The following is a 19998-nucleotide window of genomic DNA, read 5'->3' on the forward strand; positions in this document are numbered from 1 at the left end:
CCCCCTCTCCTCCCCTCCCCTCACTTCTGTTCTCCCCTCCCCTCGCCTTCCCCCTCCTTTGCCTCCCACCTTCCTTCTTTCTTTTCTTCTTGGTGGCAGGGACTCACTGTGCAGCCCTCACTCTGAATTGTGTAGACAGCCTGGCTGCCCCTCATGCCTCTCTGCCTCTTAACGCCTCGACTGGCAGGCGTGTGGTGCACACCTGACCTCCAGTTATTTTCCTCTGTGACCATGGTTGGCAGTGTCCTTAGGGGACTGTCTGTCACACTCGAAAGCTGCTTTGTTGGATAAAGGTTTCTGTTGGGTGTGATAGTTCATACTTGCCCAGTCCACAGCAATGCCCCTCGCTGTTTCTGATGATTCGGGGCTGTCTCTCTTCTGCTCTGGTTAGTCTGACTGGGAGTCTCTCAGTTTAATTGATTCTTTTGAAAAGCACCAGCCTGTGTGTTGTTTTAATATTTTCTTCTGTTTTCCTTTTTGTTGTTGTTTATTGTGTTGCTTGTTTTGTTTTCTAGACAGGGTTTCCTCTGTGTAGTCCTGGCTGTCCTGGAACTCTGTAGTCCAGGGTGTTTTTTTTGTTTTTTGTTTTTTAATTTTAATTAATTTGTTTATTATATGAAAGTACACTGTAGCTGTCTTCAGATGCACCAGAAGAGGGCGCGAGTTCTCATTATGGATGATTGTGAGCCACCACGTGGATGCTCACTGAGCCATCTCTCCAGCCCCGACCAGGGTGGTTTTGAACTCACCAAGATCTGCCTGTCTCTGCCTCCCAAGTGCTGGGATTAAAGGCATGCGCTACCACTGCCTGTTCTTTTTTTCTGTTTTCGTTTGCATTGATTTCTGCTCCGGTCTTGAAGAATTCCTTTCTTTTGCTCATATTGAGTTGAGGAGTTCATTTTTCATGTCCCATTCAGAAACTAAGCCACGGACCATTTAGAGCATTTGCGATCTATCTATGCTTCCGCATTTCTGCAGCTGATCCTGACCTAGTGGTTTTAAGGCTGGCTTGCTTCTACAGCCTCCAGTCAGCCCCTCAGAGTGACGCAGCAGTGGGAGGCTAGGTAAAGCCTCAGCGAGGAACTGCACTTCTTTAAGTTGAAGTCTGGGGAGAAAAGGGGAGGGACTTATCTCTGCTCTTTCTTCTCAGTACTTGTAGACTCCCAGATGTGTGTTCACACGGTAAAACAAACAAACAAACAAACAAAAAACCTCACTGCAGTTCTGCACATAAAATCAGTCATAAAGTGAATAAGAGGTTATAGCAGAGAATGCCTATGTGCATACATACTCGGAGCAATTATCTGGCTTAACTCATCATTTGTTACTCAGGGAAAGTTTAAGAGTGTAACTAACCTGTCCTTGAAGTTTTGTTTAGACAAACTCGGTCAATATCTTACCTCCTGTTTTTGCACCTGTGGTCCCCTGGTGTATATCTTCTTTACAACTTTCCGTTAATGGTTTCTGTAACCCTTTGAAATGTGCTCTAAATTTTAGAAGTCGGATGTTATCTCAGAAGCAATTAAGCAATCCTGTTATAAAAGGAACTCGAGTGTCTCTGTAGGGGCTGCCATTTGGAAACAATGGTAACCCTTGCAAGCTAGCTGTTTCTCTGCAGAATAAACATTCTTTGTTTTTTTTTTTTTTTTTTTTTTTTTTGCATACTATCTGAGTCTGGAGTCCTCCTTCAGCAATTTTTGGACCCTTATGGAGTCACTATATTTTGCTTATTATTCATAGTTAGGATGATTTTAGCTTAAATTTTTTTTATCATGCCTTCACAGGCCATGTATTTTAGGTTTTTTTTTCTTCCAGTAATGACTTTTTTTAAAAAAAAAAAGATCTACTTATTATTATATGTAAGTACACTGTGGTTAAAGATTTATTTATTATTATAAATGAGTACATTGTAGATGTCTTCAGACACCAGAAGAGGGCATCAGATCTCATTACGAGTGGTTGTGAGCCACCATGTGGTTGCTGGGATTTGAACTCATGACCTTCAGAAGAGCAGACGGTGCTCTTACCCACTGAACCATCTCACCAGCCCCTAGTAGTTACTTTCAATGTGGTATTTGTTTCTCTCTAATCTTGCAGTAATGGTTCTGATAGGTTGGATTCCCACTCTTGAAGAGTGCAAAAAAATTTCTCAGATTAATAAAATTATGGTGTGTGTGTGTGTGCAAGCAAATGTGCGTGTGCACGCATGGCATGCACTTGGAGGTCAGAGGACAACTTATGTCTCTCCTTCCGCCAGGTGGGTTCTGAGGCTCAGACTCAGGCTTTTAGGCTTTTTGGCACACACCTCCCAGGGCAGATCCATCCTGCCTGGCCCATTTTGCCCTTTTTGGCTTTGCCTTGGATCCAGGTGCGTGATTAGTTTACAAATATGTGGATTTTTCTTCTTATGTTTTCTGTCATCTTTTCTAATCTAGTTCTTTTTTTTTTTTTTTTAATTACTATGTGTAAGTACACTGTAGCGGTCTTCAGACACCCCAGAAGAGGGTGTCAGATCTCATTACGGATGGTTGTGAGCCACCATGTGGTTGCTGGGACTTGAACTCAGGACCTTCGGAAGAGCAGTCAGTGCTCTTAACTGCTGAGCCATCTCACCAGCCCTCTAATCTAGTTCTTTTATGGACAGAAAATGTATACTTTGCCAGTCAAATACTTTTACCTTTATTACAATTTGCTTTGTAGCCTAGACTGTGGTCCTTTTGACGAAAAGGGCCATGCTGTACTGGAAAAGAAAATAAATTCTATCCCACTGTGTGGTGAGGCCTTCCATAAATATGGATTAAGTCAAATTGATTGGTAGTGCTGTCAGGTCTTTCATGTATTTATTGTCTTTTCTTTCTTTCTGTTTTTAGTGACTACTGAGCGATATTAGAACCCATGAAAAATAACTGCAGATTTTCCTACAGGCGGTTGCAGGGTTTAAGTTTCGATTGTTGCCTCTTGCCCATTTTTTTGAAGACCCTAAGGGATGCCCTGCTTAGCATTAACTGTCCACTTGACACCGCCTAGAATCACACGAAGAAAGTGTCTTAGTTGAGTAACTGATGTCATCGGGTGTTGCAGTAAATATTTATAGGCCGCTCTATGCTCCCGGGGGGTGCGTGAGCCTCTGCACCTGCCCAAGAGCTCTGGATTCACAAATGAAAGACACACCAGCTTAATTTTTTATTATGCCTTAACAGTGCAACAGCTGGGCTCCTCTCTACCTCCACGTGGCTAACCCAATTTTCCCCTCCAATATTCCTGGATTATACTTGCTAAATCTGTATTTCATCTCTACTACCCCAGACCCTGGGACCATGTACCTGGATTCTTACCTGTTATCAGGCTCTTCAGTCTGATAACACTGCTTCCCCATCATGGCGATCCAGCCCCTTCTTGCCTCAGCATTTCTTGCCCGGGGATCCTGAAAGTCTCGCCTCTGTCTCCCTGCCCAGCCATTGGCCGCTGACTCTTTATTTTATTATTTTATTTTTTTTCAAGACTCTTTATTGACCCGACAAAAAACCAACTGTTGGCAGGGACCAGCAGCGGACAAGCGAATCCCTACCTAAGCACAAATCAAACGCCGAACAATCTGGTTGTGTCTTGGGTGGAGGATGTCTTGATTACTGACGGATGCAAGAGGGTCCAGCCCATGGTGGCTGGTACCATCATGGGCAGCTGTTCCTGGGCTGTATCAGAAAGCTGAGTACGCATGAGCTTGAGAGTGAGCCAGCAAGCAGCGGTTTTCCAGGTTTCTGCCTCCAGTTCCTGTCCGGACTTCCTTCAGTGATGGACTGTGACCCGGAAGTGAAAGTCCAATAGCATTTTCTCTCCCCCCCTCCCCCCGGAGGTGGAGCTACCAGACCACCAGCTGGGGCCAAGTGTTCAAACTCAGAGCCTGTAGGGGTGGAATTTCAAACCTTCCAGTGTGTGTGGTACAGTAAGGGCTTACATTACTAGATCACAGAAGAATGGGAGGGGGCATCGGTGTGGAATGTGAGGATCTAAAAAATGTTAAGTATCTGAACAAGGGCAGAGAACAGAACGGGATTTGGACACATATTTCAGAATCCAAACCACCAAGGGTTAGGTGTTTTCTCACAGCAACAGAAAGGAAACGGCAGCAAGGAACATACCTTGTTTTCTTTGCTTTATCCCTGCCCACAGAACATTGATGTGGATTTTTCTTTATGGATCTTTGTTTCTTTGTTCCTTTGTTTGTTTGTTTGTTTCTTTTTTCTTTCTTAACCCCTCTCAGTTTGTGTCAATCTAACAACAGGCAAATCCATTAGAATCTACCCACACCATTGTCCCAATAGCTAAGATGGTTATTATAGGTTTCCTTTTCAGCAATATTTTAAGTTAAGGTCTATACATTGTATTTTAAAACCTTCCCCTACCACACACGTACAGAGCACTGTGGCTTAACTTTTATGCTCACCGGGAGACCAGTGTGTGGTTCACTTTATTACAGCATTTGCTTTAAGGCAGAGTGAACCTGTAATAGTGTACCCTGTGGATTACAGGGGCTTGTATCATATATCCTTTCTATGGAGGAGAAGGTCCCCATTGGCTTTCTTTGCCCCAGAGCTAAAGTTTCTGCCTGGTGTTGCTGCGGTTTTTGTTTTTGTTTTGTTTTTTGTTTGTTTTTTTAAATTTTTTTTTCAAGACAGGGTTTCTCTGTGTAGTCCTCAATGTCCTGAAACTCACTCTGTAGACCAGGCTGGCCTCGAATTCAGAAATCCGCCTGCCTCTGCCTCCCAAGTGCGGGGAACTAAAGGTGTGCGCCACCACCGCCCTGCGGTGTTTCTGCTTTGATACTTGGTGCTACATTGTATCACTTTGAAACCTGTTGGAGACTTTGTTGCCATTGCCTGTGTTTTCTAGACTGGGTAGTTATTTGAAGAGCAGCTTGACATTCGTGTCTTAAGCTGACTTGGGTTATGTACTTGCTTGTATTCATGCATGCTGCACATGACAGGCTTAAAGTATACTTTGCTTCGGGACGATTTTATCCTTAAGATAAGAGCTTGTGCCAGTCGTCAGTTTCTTGGCCTTTTACCTGCCATTTTGTTTCAGTAGCAAAGCCTCAGCCCTTCTCTTTAGTGACATATTGCTAAGCGTCCTTAGCAGGGAAGAAGTGTGTTCCAGGAGTCGGGGTGCCTCTCCCTAGGTCTGGGCTGGTTGCTGCCATCTTCGGTTATTCCTGATCATGTTGAGCACTGTGGTGGGACTCTACCTGGTCTGACTGATAATCGCCTAGCTGTGGCCATTTGGGGAGAGATGCCACATCCCCAGGTTTCATGCCGTGCAGAAATGTCCTACATCTGCATTTTGCCTGGCCAGTCTCAGCCCACCTGTTTCTTGTAGACTGGGGCCAGCTCTGCCTCAGAGGAGGCTGTAGGCGTGGTTATTTCCCTGGAGTGGCAAGCACATTCTCCAACAAGCTCCTCAAGCCCAGGAAAGGACAGGAAATGACACCCTTTCCAGGTTGTCTTTTCCAGGGCATTCTTCCAAGCCTTAGGGGTTCTGCCGTGTATGCATCATCACAGTCACCCCTCTGTTAATGTCAGACATTTATATGGGATCTTTTTCATCACATCACTGGGTGGCCTGGGCCTGTGGGTAGATGGAACGGAGGTACAGCCTGCTACCTCACTGAATGCCTTGCTTGTTGGGGGAGCTACAGGCAGTGTATGCCTTACCATAGTGGTGAGCTCCAGGGACAGCTCCTGGGTCCCCTTTGCCCAAGTGGTGGTTCCATCTGCTCACGTTCCAGGAGGAAGCCGCAGGAAGCGTAGGACTCCCTTCCCATCAGAAGCTGCCATGGTGCGTTGACTGTTGTCTGTCTCAGCAATTCGCCCATGTTTGGGGACCATGTTTCAGTGACCTGTGGTAGGAAAACAGGTCCATGCTGCAAATGTGGCACCTGATCTCACTTTATTTATTTTTTTTTAACTTTCTGTCTCCAAAATAATGGATTCCTTAATGAGATTTTCATTTCTATATATCATCAAATTCCGCCAGGAAACTAGAGTCCATAAAAGCCATTCTTGGGGTCTGTGTCTTTTCAGGAGTCATTTCTGAATGTCTTTTCTTTTCTTCCTTCCTTCCTTCCTTCCTTCCTTCCTTCCTTCCTTTCTTTTAAAAATACCCTGAATTTCTGACTCCAACAAAATTGCTATTTTATGTTCTCATTAATACAGTTTTCTTGCATTCATTCCAGGATATGGAAAAAAAAATCTATTTTAGTCAATTTTCTCAAATCCCAGGCAGTGATAGCCATCTCTCTCCAGGGAGGTGATACTGCGTGCTGGCATTGGGTTGGTCATGCTAGACTTGACACACCTGTCCCCAGGGCCGAGAAGCACTCTAGAAAGCTCTGGCTAATCCAGCTGCCACACGAACGGTAACAGAACCGTTTCTGCAGTTGGAGAAGAGAGATCCATCCCTAGGTGGGCTGATCACCACTCACCCACCCACAAAGAAGCTTCTGATTTTCGCCCATCTCACAGACAACGAAGTGGAGCACAGAGGATCAACAGGTGTGGGTGAGGGCCAGGCCCTGGGCTTCTGAGCTTGACTCAGAGATATCTGTCGTTGACAGGTCTATTCTTAGTGATAGTAGAAGACCATATGGTCAGATACAACAACTTCCTATTCTCAGACTAACCTTTGGTCCATCCAGGAGCCCTACATGTTTCCCTGACTCTTGAGTCTGTTCTGTACCCTCTGTAACCACTTCCTGGGATTCCCCATGGATGGGCTCCTAGATCCTTGTAGAAACCAAGATCTTGGGATGCACAAAAGCTTTACAAAGAATGGAGTCATCTTTGCTTACAACTGGCATGTATCCTCCACGCAGTGCGGATCGTTTCTGCAGTAGTTTTGATGCTTAATGCAACATGCACTCTGTGTAGACAAGGTCCCGCCGTCAGCACTTCATATAGAGCTGCGTAACCTGCCTGGTGTCCAGCTCCTGAGTGGGAGAGTTTGGGTGGTCTTGCACGTACTGTAGTAGTTATTCATGGCTGCCAAACAATATACTTGGACTAGATGCTTAATCAAAAGGAAATCTGCCATTGGAGGTGCCACCCAGCCTACTTCCTTCTGAGGCTCCTCTTTGACTTGCAGAAGGTGTCTCCTGATACCTCTTCACAGGCTTGCCTCTATGTTTGTTTTAGTCAGTGTTCTACTGCTGTGAAGGGACACCATGATTGTGGCAATTTTTTTTTTTTTAAAGAAAGCCTTTAAGCAGGACTTGCTTACAGTTTCAGAGTTTAGTCTATTATCCTCAAGGCGGCATCCAGGCAGACAGGGTGCTGGAGAGTTCTACGTCTGGATCCGAAGGCAGCAGGAAGAGAGAAAGCCACTGGGCCTGGCTTCAGCTTCTGAAACCCTAAAGCCCATACCCAGGGTCACACCTACTCCAACAAGGCCACACCTCCTAATCCCTCTTGAATAGTGCTGCTACCAGATGACCAAACGTTCAAATGTATGAAGCTATGAGGGCCATTTTTATTCAAATCACTAAAATGTGTCTGTGTTTCTGTCTTGACTTCCTTTTCATATAAGGACAGTCAGGTTGGATTGGACCCATCCTGACGACCTCATTTAACTCAGGTATCTTTTTCAAGGTCCTGACTCCAGGCTAGCAAGATGGCTCAGAAGGTAAAGATGCTTGGTGCCCAAGGCTGGCCACCTGACTTTAATATCCAGAATCTAAGTGTCTTAGTTAGGGATTCATTGCTGGGAAGAGACACCATGACCAAGACAACTCTTATAAAGGACAACATTTAATTGGGGCTGGCTTACAGGCTCAGAGGTTCAGTCCACTATCATCAAGGTAGGATCATGGCAATGCCTAGGCAGATATGGTGCTGGAGGCGCTGAGAGTTCTACTTCTTGTTCCAAAAGCAGCTAGGAGAAGACTGGCTCTCATGTGGCTAGGAGGAGGGTCTCATTGCCCACCCCCACAGTGATGCACTTCCTCCAACAAGGACACACTCACTCCAACAAGGCCACACCTCCTAATAGTGCTACTCCCTGGGCCAAGCGTATTCCAACCACCACACTAAATGTAGCGGTTTGAATGAGGATCCCTCCCCACCCCCCCACCCCCCAATCCTGACCCTGGTAGGCTCATATGTTTGAACATTTGGTCCGCAGTTTGTGTAGCTATTTGGGAGGTCCTAGGAGATTGAAGAGGTGTGTCACTGTGGGTGGATCGGAGATGTGAGCTTTCAACTGTCCCTGCTGTGATGCCTTCGCTCTACCATCATGGACTCTAGCCCTCTGAAACTGCATGCCCAATTAAATACTTTCAAAACTGCCTTGGTCATCATGTTTTGTCACGGCAATAGAAATGAAGCTAAGATACTATGTAAAGGTGGATAGTGTCTGACAGCCACATCTTCCCTGTAGCCTGTGCACACATAGAGTGCTTACATATATTCTCTGTCTCTGTCTCTCTCTGCGTGTGAGACATCCTATCTTTTTTTTAACAATCCTATCTCCAAATCCAGTCTCACACTGAAGTACCAGGATCAAGACTTCTGTGTGACAGATGAACTGATTCAGCCCACAGCGGTGACATTCAATAGCTTTTCAGGTGGCCCAGCCCCCAAGTTGCTTCCCACACTTCCCTAGGGACTAGGGTGGGTGGGAGAGTGCACTGATGCACTCTCATGCACTGATAGGATTATTTGTCTTTGTTTGCACTTCTGAACCCTGCAGAACTCCTGGCTGAACTTGAAAGAACACAGCTCTGCCTAGGATATGTGTCAATAGGAATCCTATTTTAAAAAACTCAAGTGAAAAGATCAAAGCCTGTGGGTTGGGAGGTGGGCCAGGGCAGTGTCCTTCCAGATGTTGCCAACAGGGGTCAGAAACATCAAGGGCCACCCCTGGGAGAGGAAGGAAAAAGAGTATCAAAAAGATTCCCTCTCCTAATCTCTCCCTTCCTCCCTCCTTGCCCTCCTCCTCCCTCCTCCATTCCAGGTCCTTCTGTCTTCGGCTGTAGCCCAGAGCACAACAATAAAAAGTAACCAGAATTTTGGAACAGGGGGGCTGGCAAAGAAGAACAATCCCCCACCCCCCTTTTTAGAAGAAGCATGGTGTGGGGATGACTGGAGTATAATCCACTTGTGCAGTATCAGCCACTAGTTCATGGGCTTTGGGGATGGCCTCTGTAGGGTGATGTACAAATCAACAATTCCCAAGCCAGAGCTCCTACTGAGTTTACATATAGTGCTCATACACACACACACACTCTTAATCCATACCTCAGGAACAGCTTTCCCCGCTGTGCTGACACCCCTTCCTATTAAGGCAAGGGACTCACTCCTTCCACTCACAAAGCCCCCGTCCCTCCCTGCTTGTGGAGAAGAGAGAAAAGAAGAAGCCGGGAAATGACCCACACAAATTGTGTGTAGGAGGGCTCAGATCTTTCTGTCTAGACCCTTGTACAAGAGCCATGATGTGCTTGGAAGGACAGAGGCTGAGGTAGGCTGGACACATTCTAATTTCTGTGACCATGAACAGGTGACCCCTGTGGCTGAGAGACTTTGGCTAAGGCTCAGTTGCCGAGGATCTTAAGATGGGAGAAGATTCTAGGCAACGGAGCACAATTTGTCATAGCGTCTTTGTGAGACGGGGAGGCCGGAGGCTCAAGGTAGGGGCTATGTGACCGTGCCTTAGAACTTCCCCCAAACTGATTGATTTGAATAGAATCATAATATAATAGATGCCAGGAATATAATATAATAAATATGATGTTGGGAAGGAGAGAGGCCTCTGGGTTCTGGAAATGGCTGCGGAAGAATCTGCACAGGAGCACAGCCCATGTTGACTCCAGAACCACACACTTTGTCTATGTGCACCGCTTTTGAGCATCACTGTCTCCAGCTCTGTGTCCGGGCCACAGCAAGGAACCCCCTACACGCGTGCTGGTAGCAGCCGCTGTCCTGGTTTTGATCTGGTGGGCCGGCTGCTTTTTTTTTTATTGACCATTGCTCCTTTTTCAGCGGGTGTGACCCTGGCTAAAGAGTGATTGCTATAGCGAGAAGGAGGGGCTCCTAAGAACGTACAAAATAGACAGGTGGCATCTCCAACTGTGGGGAGTCTTTAGTTCCTGGAAATGAGGCAGTTCTTCTGTTCTCTCCAACCTAGCGCGCATGTTGCAATGGGGTTTCCTAATCCAGATCTCTGCTCTGGCCTCTGCAGCGGCTGGCAGGACAGCAGATCCACAGCTGGCAGTGATGAAGGTATGAGCCATGACTAATTCCCCTTGAGTAGCACGTGTGTTTTGCTCTTTTCCCCTGTCACACGAGGCGAGGGACTAGGATGTCTTTGTAATCAACATCACAGCCCCTCATGTCTTGGCCTAGATAGGGCAGTGTCTGTCGCCTCTCCCTGAGAAGCCTGAGCTGCCTCAGTTGCTTGAGATCCAGTTTCTCCAGTTAAAGACCGAGTTGGCCCCGTGCGTCAGCGTCTTTACCGGCGGATTCACCAGGTCCCACTTTCCATCCTCTCTGTTTTCTTCACAGAAGCACATTCCCAGAGACGGAATCTGGAAGAGGGGTTTGCAGGTTTATAATACTCTGTTACAGGTCAATTCATGTTAGAGCACTTCTTTTTTCTTGTTGTTTTTGGTTTTTTTGTTTTTTGTTTTTTGAGACAGAGTTCTCTGTATAGCCCTGGCTGTCCTGGAACTCACTCTGTAGACCAGGCTGGCCTCTAACTCAGAAATCCTCCTGCCTCTGCCTTCCAAGTGCTGGGATTAAAGGCATGTGCCACCATCGCCCAGCGTTGGAGCACTTTTTAAACCCACTGAAAATGTGTCTCTAGGTCATGGAGGGGACCTGAAGGTCCCAGGCTGCCAGGAAGCCAGGGAAGCTATGCCAGCACCTATCTTGTTACTTTCTGATCAACCTTCCCAACAATGGGTTACATTGTTACCTAGACATTGGTTACAACTTGGAGTGGGACGACTAAGCATTCTGGGAGCTGTGGGTCAGGCCTCCTTTCCCATAGAATTACCAGGCCCACAGACCTATTGGCGGGGGTAGGAGACCCTGCCAACTAGCTACAAATTATCTTATCTGTGACTCAGCAGCACAGAAAAGTTCAGGATTGCGGTTTTAGACTACAGAACAAAGCCCAAGGTGAAACATTGGGCTTCAGTGCCTTCATTTGTAAAGGACCTGCCGGCTGGATTCTTGAGTTGAGGCTTTTCTGTCTGCATGCCTTTCTTACCCGTGCCGTCTCACCTTCTTTTTAATGTCTAGGAATTCTTTGGTCAGACAAAATTTGCAAACATCCCAAGAGGCAGAGGGGACTCTGAGCAGACGCTATCGCTGACTCGTGGAAAAAAGGCATCCTATCTGCAGACAGGGACTGCCAGGAGGGTGTAGTAGGCTGGTCGGTGGAGAGCCTTGACTACTCAGAGTCCTGCATGCTGGTCCTGATAGGAAGGACCAATCCTTTCAACCAGCTCTCGGCAGAGCCCTTGGATACACTTCTGGTGTGCAGGCTGTTTCATTTGGGGTGGGGTGGATGTAGACTCTAAGTGGTCAGCATAAGAAAGTTCTGGCTGGAGAGATGGCTCAGTGGTTTAAAAAGCACTGACTGCTCTTCCAAAGGTCCTGAGTTCAAATCCCAGCAACCACATGGCGGCTCACAACCATCCATAATGAGATCTGACACCCTCTTCCGGAGTATCTGAAGACAGCTACAGTGTACTCATATAAATAAAATAAATCTTAAAAAAACAAAAAACAAAAAGAAAGAAAGTTCTGGAGCTTAGAATTTATAGGAATCATTTTTTTCTCTTGTCCATGTTCTCATCTTCCTCTTCCCCTTTCCTCCTCTCTTCCTTCCTTTCTTCTATTGAACTGGGGTTCCCTATGCTTCGGGAACCCTATAACTCATGAGCTCATGTGGTCATCCTGCCTCAGCCTCCCAGTAGCTGCAATTACAGCAGGCATGCTCTACCATGCCTGGCTCCTATCTATACCAATAGAGGGGTAGGATTACTGGTTAATTAACTTGATGTGTGTGTGTGAGGGGGGGGGGGTAGGGAGAGAGAGAGAGAGAGAGAGAGAGAGAGAGGGAGAATAGATGAGCCTAGCCCTGCACTGGTCACCAGGGGAGAAAGGGCTGGTCTAAGATGACTAATTCATGGCCTGGCCACCTCCCTCTCTGCTCTGCTGGAGTATGTTCAACAGGCCACCCAAAGTGCCACCAAGGCACGCTTGCCACCAGCTTGCCATTATAGGCTTTCACAATACTGGCCCAGCACCTGGTCATGCTGCAAATAGCTACAGTGAGGTTCCCGTTTGTCCCTTGAGAGGTGACTCAGGAGGTGAGGGGGCGAAGCTTCCTTCCATCTGTCATCACCTCTCCCAGCCCCCTCCCGACTCCCCCAGAGGAAGGCAGGACAACACAGGGTCTAGCCTTCTCCTCTTACTTAAACAGTGACTCCTGACTCCTCGAAGGACCTTTTGTTGTGCTGTTCGAGCTCCAGGGGATGGGCTAGCTCTGAACAAAGCCTGAAACTTCTTGACGTCGCTGGCTGCAAAGAACCGGAGAGACTGCCACTCGGGTGTTAGGGTGACAGGCTTATCCCACAGCTCCTGCAGGTATGCCCCCCCCCCCCATGGGAGCAGGTAGGTACATTCACATAGTCCTAGCAGCCCTGGGTTTCATGGACACTTGTCATTCTATAAAGAGTGCCTTGACTCTGTGCCTACTTAACTTGGAGGTTAAAGAGGCATAAGAGCGGGCTGGAGAGATGGCTCAGTGGTTAAGAGCACCGACTGCTCTTCTGAAGGTCCTGAGTTCAAATCCCAGCAACCACATGGTGGCTCATAAACATCCATAATGAGATCTGACGCCCTCTTCTGGGGTGTCTGAAGACAGCTACAGTGTACTTACATATAACAGTAAATAAATCTTTAAAAAAGAAAATCAGAGGTGTAAGAGGGATACATACCTTTCTTACCAGTTGGGCAAAATCCCCGCATTCTCTGGGTGGAAGCCCAAGAAGTGGCCTTGTGCAGGAGTCGAGCGCTGAGCTGTGGCTCACGATGAGGGTGATGCCCACTGTAGACAAGACACCCCAAGGTCAGAGCAGGCCCACAGAGCACTTTGCAACATATAAGCCTCTTCCAAGTCTTACAGGTCCAGCTGCCATGCCCCTGGGAGGTGGTGGGGTGGGAAGTCGCCTGGATAGGAAGACCCAGTCTTTTGCCATGATTTAGAGCACACCACCTTGTGACGTGGGGCCTGGGGCTAGGGTGGTATGAGGATGATCTGAGTCTCCTTTTGTGGCTCGCTGCCTAAGTCCTGTCAGCCATGGGTGGGGTGCACGATGGCTGCTACCCAGGTCCGAGCCAATCACTTTATCTGGCTTATCACTGTGAGCCTGAGATGCCATCTGCTTTAGATAAGGACTTGGGGAGCCGCCTCAGGTGACATGATGGGCTCCAGACAGCTGGAGAGTGGGATGGGATCCAGCACCTCGGTGTGTGCCTCATGCTGGACAAAGCAAAGCTGGGAGCGTGGCTCATGGTTAGGGTGGATGGGCTGTGGCTCAGTCTCCCTTCCCTCAGGCATTGGCTATCCTGTCCTTCTGTCATTCCGGGCTTCACTTGTTCCCATAGTTGGGGAAGACCCTGATGTTCTAGGTCCATCTATGCTCAGCACCAGAGCATGAAAGCCTGGTGTGATGGTTTGTATATGCTTGGCCCAGGGAGTGGCACTATTAGGAGTTGTAGACTTGTTGTAGTGGGTGTGACCTTGTTGTGGTGGGTGTGGCCTTGTTGTGGTGGGTGTGGCCTTGTTGGAGTAGGTGTGTCACTGTGGGCTTGGGGTTTAAGACCCTCATCCTAGCTCCCTGGAAGCCAGTCTTCTCCTAGTGGTCTTCAGATGAAGATGTAGAACTCTCAGCTCCTCCTGCACCATGCCTGCCTGGATGCCACCATGTTCCAGTCTTGATGATAATGGACTGACGCTCTGAACCAGTAAGCCAGCCTCAACTAAATGTTGCCCTTATAAGACTTGCCTTGGTCATGGTGTCTGTTCACAGCAGTAAGACCCTAACTAAGATACCTGGGTTATATGGAGTATGTGTGTATATCTACTCCCTGTCATGGTGGAGGTGACGTAATGTCTTGGCCACAGTATGGGGGTTGGGAGATGGGGACACTAACAGCCCAGAATCAGCCAATCCCATCCCAGGGAAGCCAGAGGCTGTCCTCCTCAAGCCTGTGGGACACTCACTGTCCTGCAGGCATGTATTGATGATCTGTCCCATGCTCACAGCGCATCTCTCCACATACTGGTCATAGCTCTCAGCTGGCAGGAGGGAGCAGCGGGGCAATGCTGGCCTGAAAGAGAATGGGGAGACACGGGCTGTTGTTCTGGAGCCTTCTGGTTAACAATAGCGTGGCAGAGCCGAGTGGGACCATGATCCTCTGGACAGCCTGCCAGGCACAGCTCATGGGTTCATGGCCAGCAGGGGCTCCTGGATGTGTTCACACTGGCAGAAGGCTGTGGTAACACTAACATGGAGGCTGACTGAATAACAGGAAAGCTGTACATCTCAGTCTACCTGGAGATAGTCACCCCTGGGGAAGGACAAACACATTCCCCTTCACAAACTAGAGTCAGGACCCTCTTCTGGGCGAGGTCCCTCTGTGTCCATCCTTGCAAGGCCAGTTTTAGCAGGAATCCCTCATCTTCCATACATGGTCAGGTTCCCCAGCCTCCCTCATCTCTAGGTGATGTGCGTTCACTGTAGCCACCTTTACCACGAGTCTTGTTGGTTTGGCTGAGCAAGACCATAACCCTCAAGTCATTTCCCACTGTCTCGATCCTGCTGGCACTAGATCCACAGCTCAGTCTACCTTACTCTCCACGGCAGGGCTCTACCTCGGTAGATAGATCTTCTTTAACAAGGACCAGAGAAGCCTCGGTGGCAGAGATTTGCAAGGTACATACCTATAATCAAGGTCAACATTAAAGTTTGCTTCTTTCAGCTCCTCCAAGGTCAAAAAGGTCAGCGTGGCCTTGCTGGCTTCCCACTTCATCCACTCGAAGATCCCAGGCTCCACTCTGATCTTCAGCTTCTTCTCCAGCTTGAGTTCTTGGGTCAATGGAAAACAAGCGCGAGTTACTCCTCCCTAGAGAAGCTTCCTCATAGCTAGATCCACCATGGTAGGTAGTGCTTTTGTCACCTTGACCCAAGCTGGAGTCACGATGGGAAGAAGGAATCTCAACTGAGAAGACTGGTCTGCAGGTAAGTCTCTAGCTGTCCTGGAACTCACTCTGCCGAGTCCTTGAACTCTGCCTGCCCCTGCCATCCCAAGTGCTGAGATTAAAGGCATACACTACTACCCCTGTATCCTTGATGAGTTACTGATGTGGGAGGAGCCAAAGCCACCATGGGTGGTGTCCCACCTGGGCGTGCAATCCTAGATGCTATAAGAAAGCAGGCTGAGCAAGCCTGAAAGTGGCACCCCTCCATGGCTTCAGCTCCTGCTTCCGGTTTCCCACTTTGAGTTCCTACCACAACCTATTTGACTGATGGACAGTAATGTGAAAGTGTAAGTCAACTATGCCTCTTCCTTTCCCAGTGGGCTTTGGTTAGTGTTTTTATCACACAAATGGAAAAGCAAACCATCAACCTACAACCAAGTCCAAGGAAACCCTCCACATATGTGCCTCTTCCCTGGCAAACATCATCCTGGGATTTAAGCACACCATTGCTTTCTCTAAGACCCAAACCACCAGGCTTTTAGAGGACTCCGAGGACTGATAGCATGCTACCCATTGGGAGGGGCTATGCTGCTTGGCTAGGGGGGATACTGTAGGCAGCGGGCTCACCCTGGGGTCTCACTATAGCCCCATATACAGCTCACTTAATCCACACCACAGTTTCACCTTCGATGGGATGATACGGTGATGGAGACAGGGAGTCCTGATGGAGTGAGGGGGTGAAGAGTAGAGAAGGAAGCATTTGGAACATTCTGATTATTCCCAGCTCACCCCCCCCCCCAAGCATTTCATATCTTGACCAAAAAGACCCATCAATTAAGGCTACCTGTGAATGGGATAAAAGTGTAAGCAAGAGGAGTTCAGACTAGGGGCAGGGCCTCTGTCCCCCCTGGTGGCAGGCAGGGTGCTGACTTCGGTCAGGAACTTCGTTCTGCAGTGAACAAAAAGGGTTTCTGTATCCTGCTATGGACACTTCCATGACCCCTCTACATGTGGACAGAACCTACATGTAGGTAGGTGTGTGACCACCTACATGGCTCTGCTGTCTTGGGTGGCTGAGAGGATCTGTGAATGGCTTTCCTGACAGATGCTGGACAGCTCCCCTCCAGCACTGGACCCTGCCCTGGGAAGTCGTGTATCGATCTAGCTAGATGGGTCCTCAGTAGCTCCAGCTCTCTAGGCTCGTGAAGGTCCATTCCCAAGTACCGAGCAGAACTGAGCCACTTGGCAAAGTATGATGACAGATGTTGACCATGTGACACCAGCTCCTACGGTCCTACAACCCTAGCATTCTGGGATGTTAATGGCTCATTTCTGCCAGCCACTTTCCCCACTTCAGAGCTGAGGACTGAACTCAGGGCCTTGCGCTTGCTAGGCAAGAGCTCTACCACTGAGCTAAATCCCTAACCCCAGAGGCTGGCTTCTAACTGGCTTTTTTTTTTTTTTTTTTTTTTTTTTGGCTTAGTTTGGCCACGCCTTGTTCATCATCTCATTCACCTCCACACCCTCTTTGCTCCCCATGGAGAGTACCCTCAAGATCAAGGTGGAAGGTGAGGCCTGTTGAACTTCTCACCTTCCAGGATGTGCTTGGCTGTCTGCACGCAGCGCAGGGCTGGAGATGCAAAGACAGCAGTGACTCTGACGCCGCTGTCCAGCAGGGCTTCTCCTAGAAAACAACAGGTAGGAAATTCTCTTCATGCATCAGCCCAGGATCCCCATTCAGGTTAGGGTGGAACCTGCAACTGTGACCAGCAATTGGTCTTGTAACTATTACTATTATATTGTATGGTGGAGGTGGTGGCCCAGGGGCCAATGAGCTGTAAGCAGTGGAGGTTCCTCCCAGCTGGACACAGAGCAAGACTGAGAGGAAACTGAAGGGAGTTGGGTTGCAGCATTTTCCCTGTCCAATCACATTAGGGCGGCAGGAGGCCTGTGATTGGACAGGGAAAAGGGAGGTGGAGCTAAGAGTTGCACAACCAGAAAGCATAGGAGGGAAAAGGGAGAAGGAAGATGGCGGCAGACGTGAACCAGCATGGCCTTAACTAGCCACAGTTATATCATAAGCTTAGAGTAATTGGGATAAAGCTTTTATCATTATCAGTTGGTTCTGAAATTATTGAATTGGCTTCTTGTGCATTGCTATTTTATTGATACATAAATCTGATTGGTTAATTATAAAAAAAAAAAAAAAAAGATCACCCGGCTGGAGCCCTGTGGCCTGCCGGTGCTGGCACTAGCGTGGGAACATGCCAGCTCATTTTTAATAATTCCCGTAACAGGGTCGTACTTGGCATGTGACCCATACCCTTTAGCTGTGTTGAAAGATGGAGCAGCCCACGTTACACGGCACGGGTGTAGCCTCAGAAGCGGAAAGTAGCCAATAGCAGCCAGGGAAGACCCCAGTTCTGCATCCCTGAGGTCCTGAGTTCTGCTCATAATCTGAATGAGTATGGAAGGAGGCCTGAGCGCCAGATAAAAGTGACTCTGTGGACTGAAAACTCGCCATACCCCACTCAAGTCAGATCTGCACTGTAAGTTTAACGGGCACATGGCTCTGTACCTTTGTGGCCAATTAGTTGGCCACTTTAAAGCTAGCCATGACTTGTAGGCGGACAAGCTGTAATCCAATCATGTCTTCTCTGTGATACCAGAAGCCTCGTTGGAGGCAACGGAAACCCCATGGCACAAGAGGTGCCTGATATGAAAGCCAGGAGGCTTGGGTTCCTCAGTTATGGGCAAGTTGGAATACTAACCTCAAAACAGGACCTTAATCAACGCCTCTATATCTAATGCTTTTTGACCAATAGGAATAAAAAGTATCAGAAAATTGTGACTGTACCAAACACACAGATTTCATGCAAAATTTATGGGAAAAATATGTGTTTATACACTGTGTATGTATACGTACACGTATACTTATGGACTCTTTGCCCACAAAGGATCCTGGCACCAATCTCCCAGCATCCCATGAGGTGACTGAGAACGAGTTAACGTAAGGCTGGGCTCTGTGCCAACATGTCTTCTGTGCGCAGGGGGTGGGGGGATACTTGTTACCTATGCAGCCCAACCCTGGATGCTCCCATGTATACACACTGAGAGCCATTCAAACATCTCTGTACGTATTTAGGCCACACAAGGACTTCTGGGTCACACATACAGGCTCACATGACACATGAGCGTGTTGTAACTCCTAAGGAAGGAGGAACCCTAATGGGCTACATACAGCTGGTCTATCCCAACCCTAGAACCAACTGTTGTCTGACTGGGAGCCTGAAACAGCCACAGTGTGAACCCAGCCTCCCACCCAGGGAGTGGACAGTGAAACCCTGCGGCTCACGCAGGGTGAGAAGCAGGAAAGCTGGTGCTAGTGGGTTCCTGTAGCTAACCAGCCAGGGCCTGGGATGTCCGCTTGCCCCCTTAGGCTCAGCTATAGCTAACCAGCCAGGGCCTGGGATGTCCGCTTGCCCCCTTAGGCTCAGCTTTCTGAATTTGTATAATGTAAACCAGAGAATCATAACCATCTCATCTGCTCCCCAAATTAGATGTCACAGAAGGAGACTCCCCAGTGATAAACTCAAAGGCACGAGTCATAGTACAATATTACCTGTGAGGGGCTGTGCCTTTAAACTGTGTGTGTGTCTGTATCTATGTATGTACATCTGTGTGTGCATCTGCATCTGTGCCTGTGACTGTGTCTGTGCATGTATGTGTGTCTCTGTGTGTGTCAGTGTGTCTGTATCTGTGACTGTGACTGTCTGTGCATGTATGTGTGTCTCTGTGTGTGTCTGCATCTGTGACTGTGAATGTACGCGTGCGCACCTGTGTGTGTGTCTGTGTGTCTGTGTCTCTGTATGTGTGTCTCTGTGTCTCTGCATATGTGTGTCTGTGTCTGTGTGTTTGTGTATGTACATGTGTGCACACATACAGGTGTGTATGTATGCTTGTGTGTGGAGGTCAGAGGTCAGACTCAGAAGTCATCCTCAGGAATGCCATTCACCCTTTTATTTAAAACGGCATTTCTTACGGGCCTGGGGTTCACCTCGTAGGCAAGCCTGTGTGGCCAGGGAGCCCTGGGGAGCAGTCTGCCTCTGCTTCCTCAGCACTGGGAACATAAGGGCATGCCACCATATCCAGCTTTTCCACATACATTCTGAGGATCAAACCCAGGCCCATGTGCTTACCGGGCAAATACTTGGTCAATTGAGCTATCTCCCTGGCTCAGTTTTAATTTTTAAAGTGACATTCTTGGTGCACACAGTATTGCTATTTCTTCTCCCTGCAGTGTCTTCTCCCTATATTTCTATTCTTGTATTACTAATCTGAATCAGACTGCTTCACTTTTGGTCACTAGCTGTGTAACCCTGGGTAAACGATCGATCGAACATCTTTGTGGTGATTTGAATGAGAATGACCCCCCACCCCCCAATATATTTAAACATTTGGTCTCCAATTAATAGAACTGTTTGGGAAGGATTAGAAGGTGTGGCCTTGTAGGAGTAGGTGTGGTCTTGTTGGAGTGGGTGTGGTCTTGTTAGAGTGGGTGTGGCCTTGTTGGAGGAGATGTGACCTTGTTGGAAGAGGTGTGTCATTGGGGATGGGCTTTGAGGTTTCAAAAGCTCATGTCAGGCCCAGTATCCCTCCATCTCCTGCCTGTGGATCAGGAAGGAAGCTATCAGCTGCTGCTCCAGCATCATGCCTGCCTGCCTGCCTGCCTGC

At 48.1% G+C, this 19998-nt stretch overlaps 1 protein-coding gene across 3 annotated transcripts in view; it reads right to left on the reverse strand.

Moving 5' to 3' along the window:
- Positions 1 to 9736: 9736 nt before the first annotated feature.
- Ubash3a (ubiquitin associated and SH3 domain containing A) overlaps positions 9737 to 19998 on the reverse strand; it is a 36865-nt gene continuing 26603 nt past the window's right edge. The window contains exons 10-14 of one of the 3 annotated variants that reach the window (XM_031348151.1): positions 16856 to 16948; positions 15007 to 15151; positions 14287 to 14393; positions 12998 to 13107; positions 9737 to 10573 (exon numbers count right to left, since the gene is read on the reverse strand). In XM_031348151.1, the coding sequence (XP_031204011.1) occupies positions 10436 to 10573; positions 12998 to 13107; positions 14287 to 14393; positions 15007 to 15151; positions 16856 to 16948 (593 nt within the window). In that variant the 3' untranslated portion in view covers positions 9737 to 10435. The remainder of the gene's footprint in view (positions 10574 to 12997; positions 13108 to 14286; positions 14394 to 15006; positions 15152 to 16855; positions 16949 to 19998) is intronic. The other 2 variants (XM_031348153.1, XM_031348154.1) reach the window with 2 other exon arrangements.

The sequence above is a fragment of the Mastomys coucha genome, unplaced genomic scaffold (assembly GCF_008632895.1).
Source record: "Mastomys coucha isolate ucsf_1 unplaced genomic scaffold, UCSF_Mcou_1 pScaffold3, whole genome shotgun sequence".
Lineage (NCBI taxonomy): Eukaryota > Metazoa > Chordata > Mammalia > Rodentia > Muridae > Mastomys > Mastomys coucha.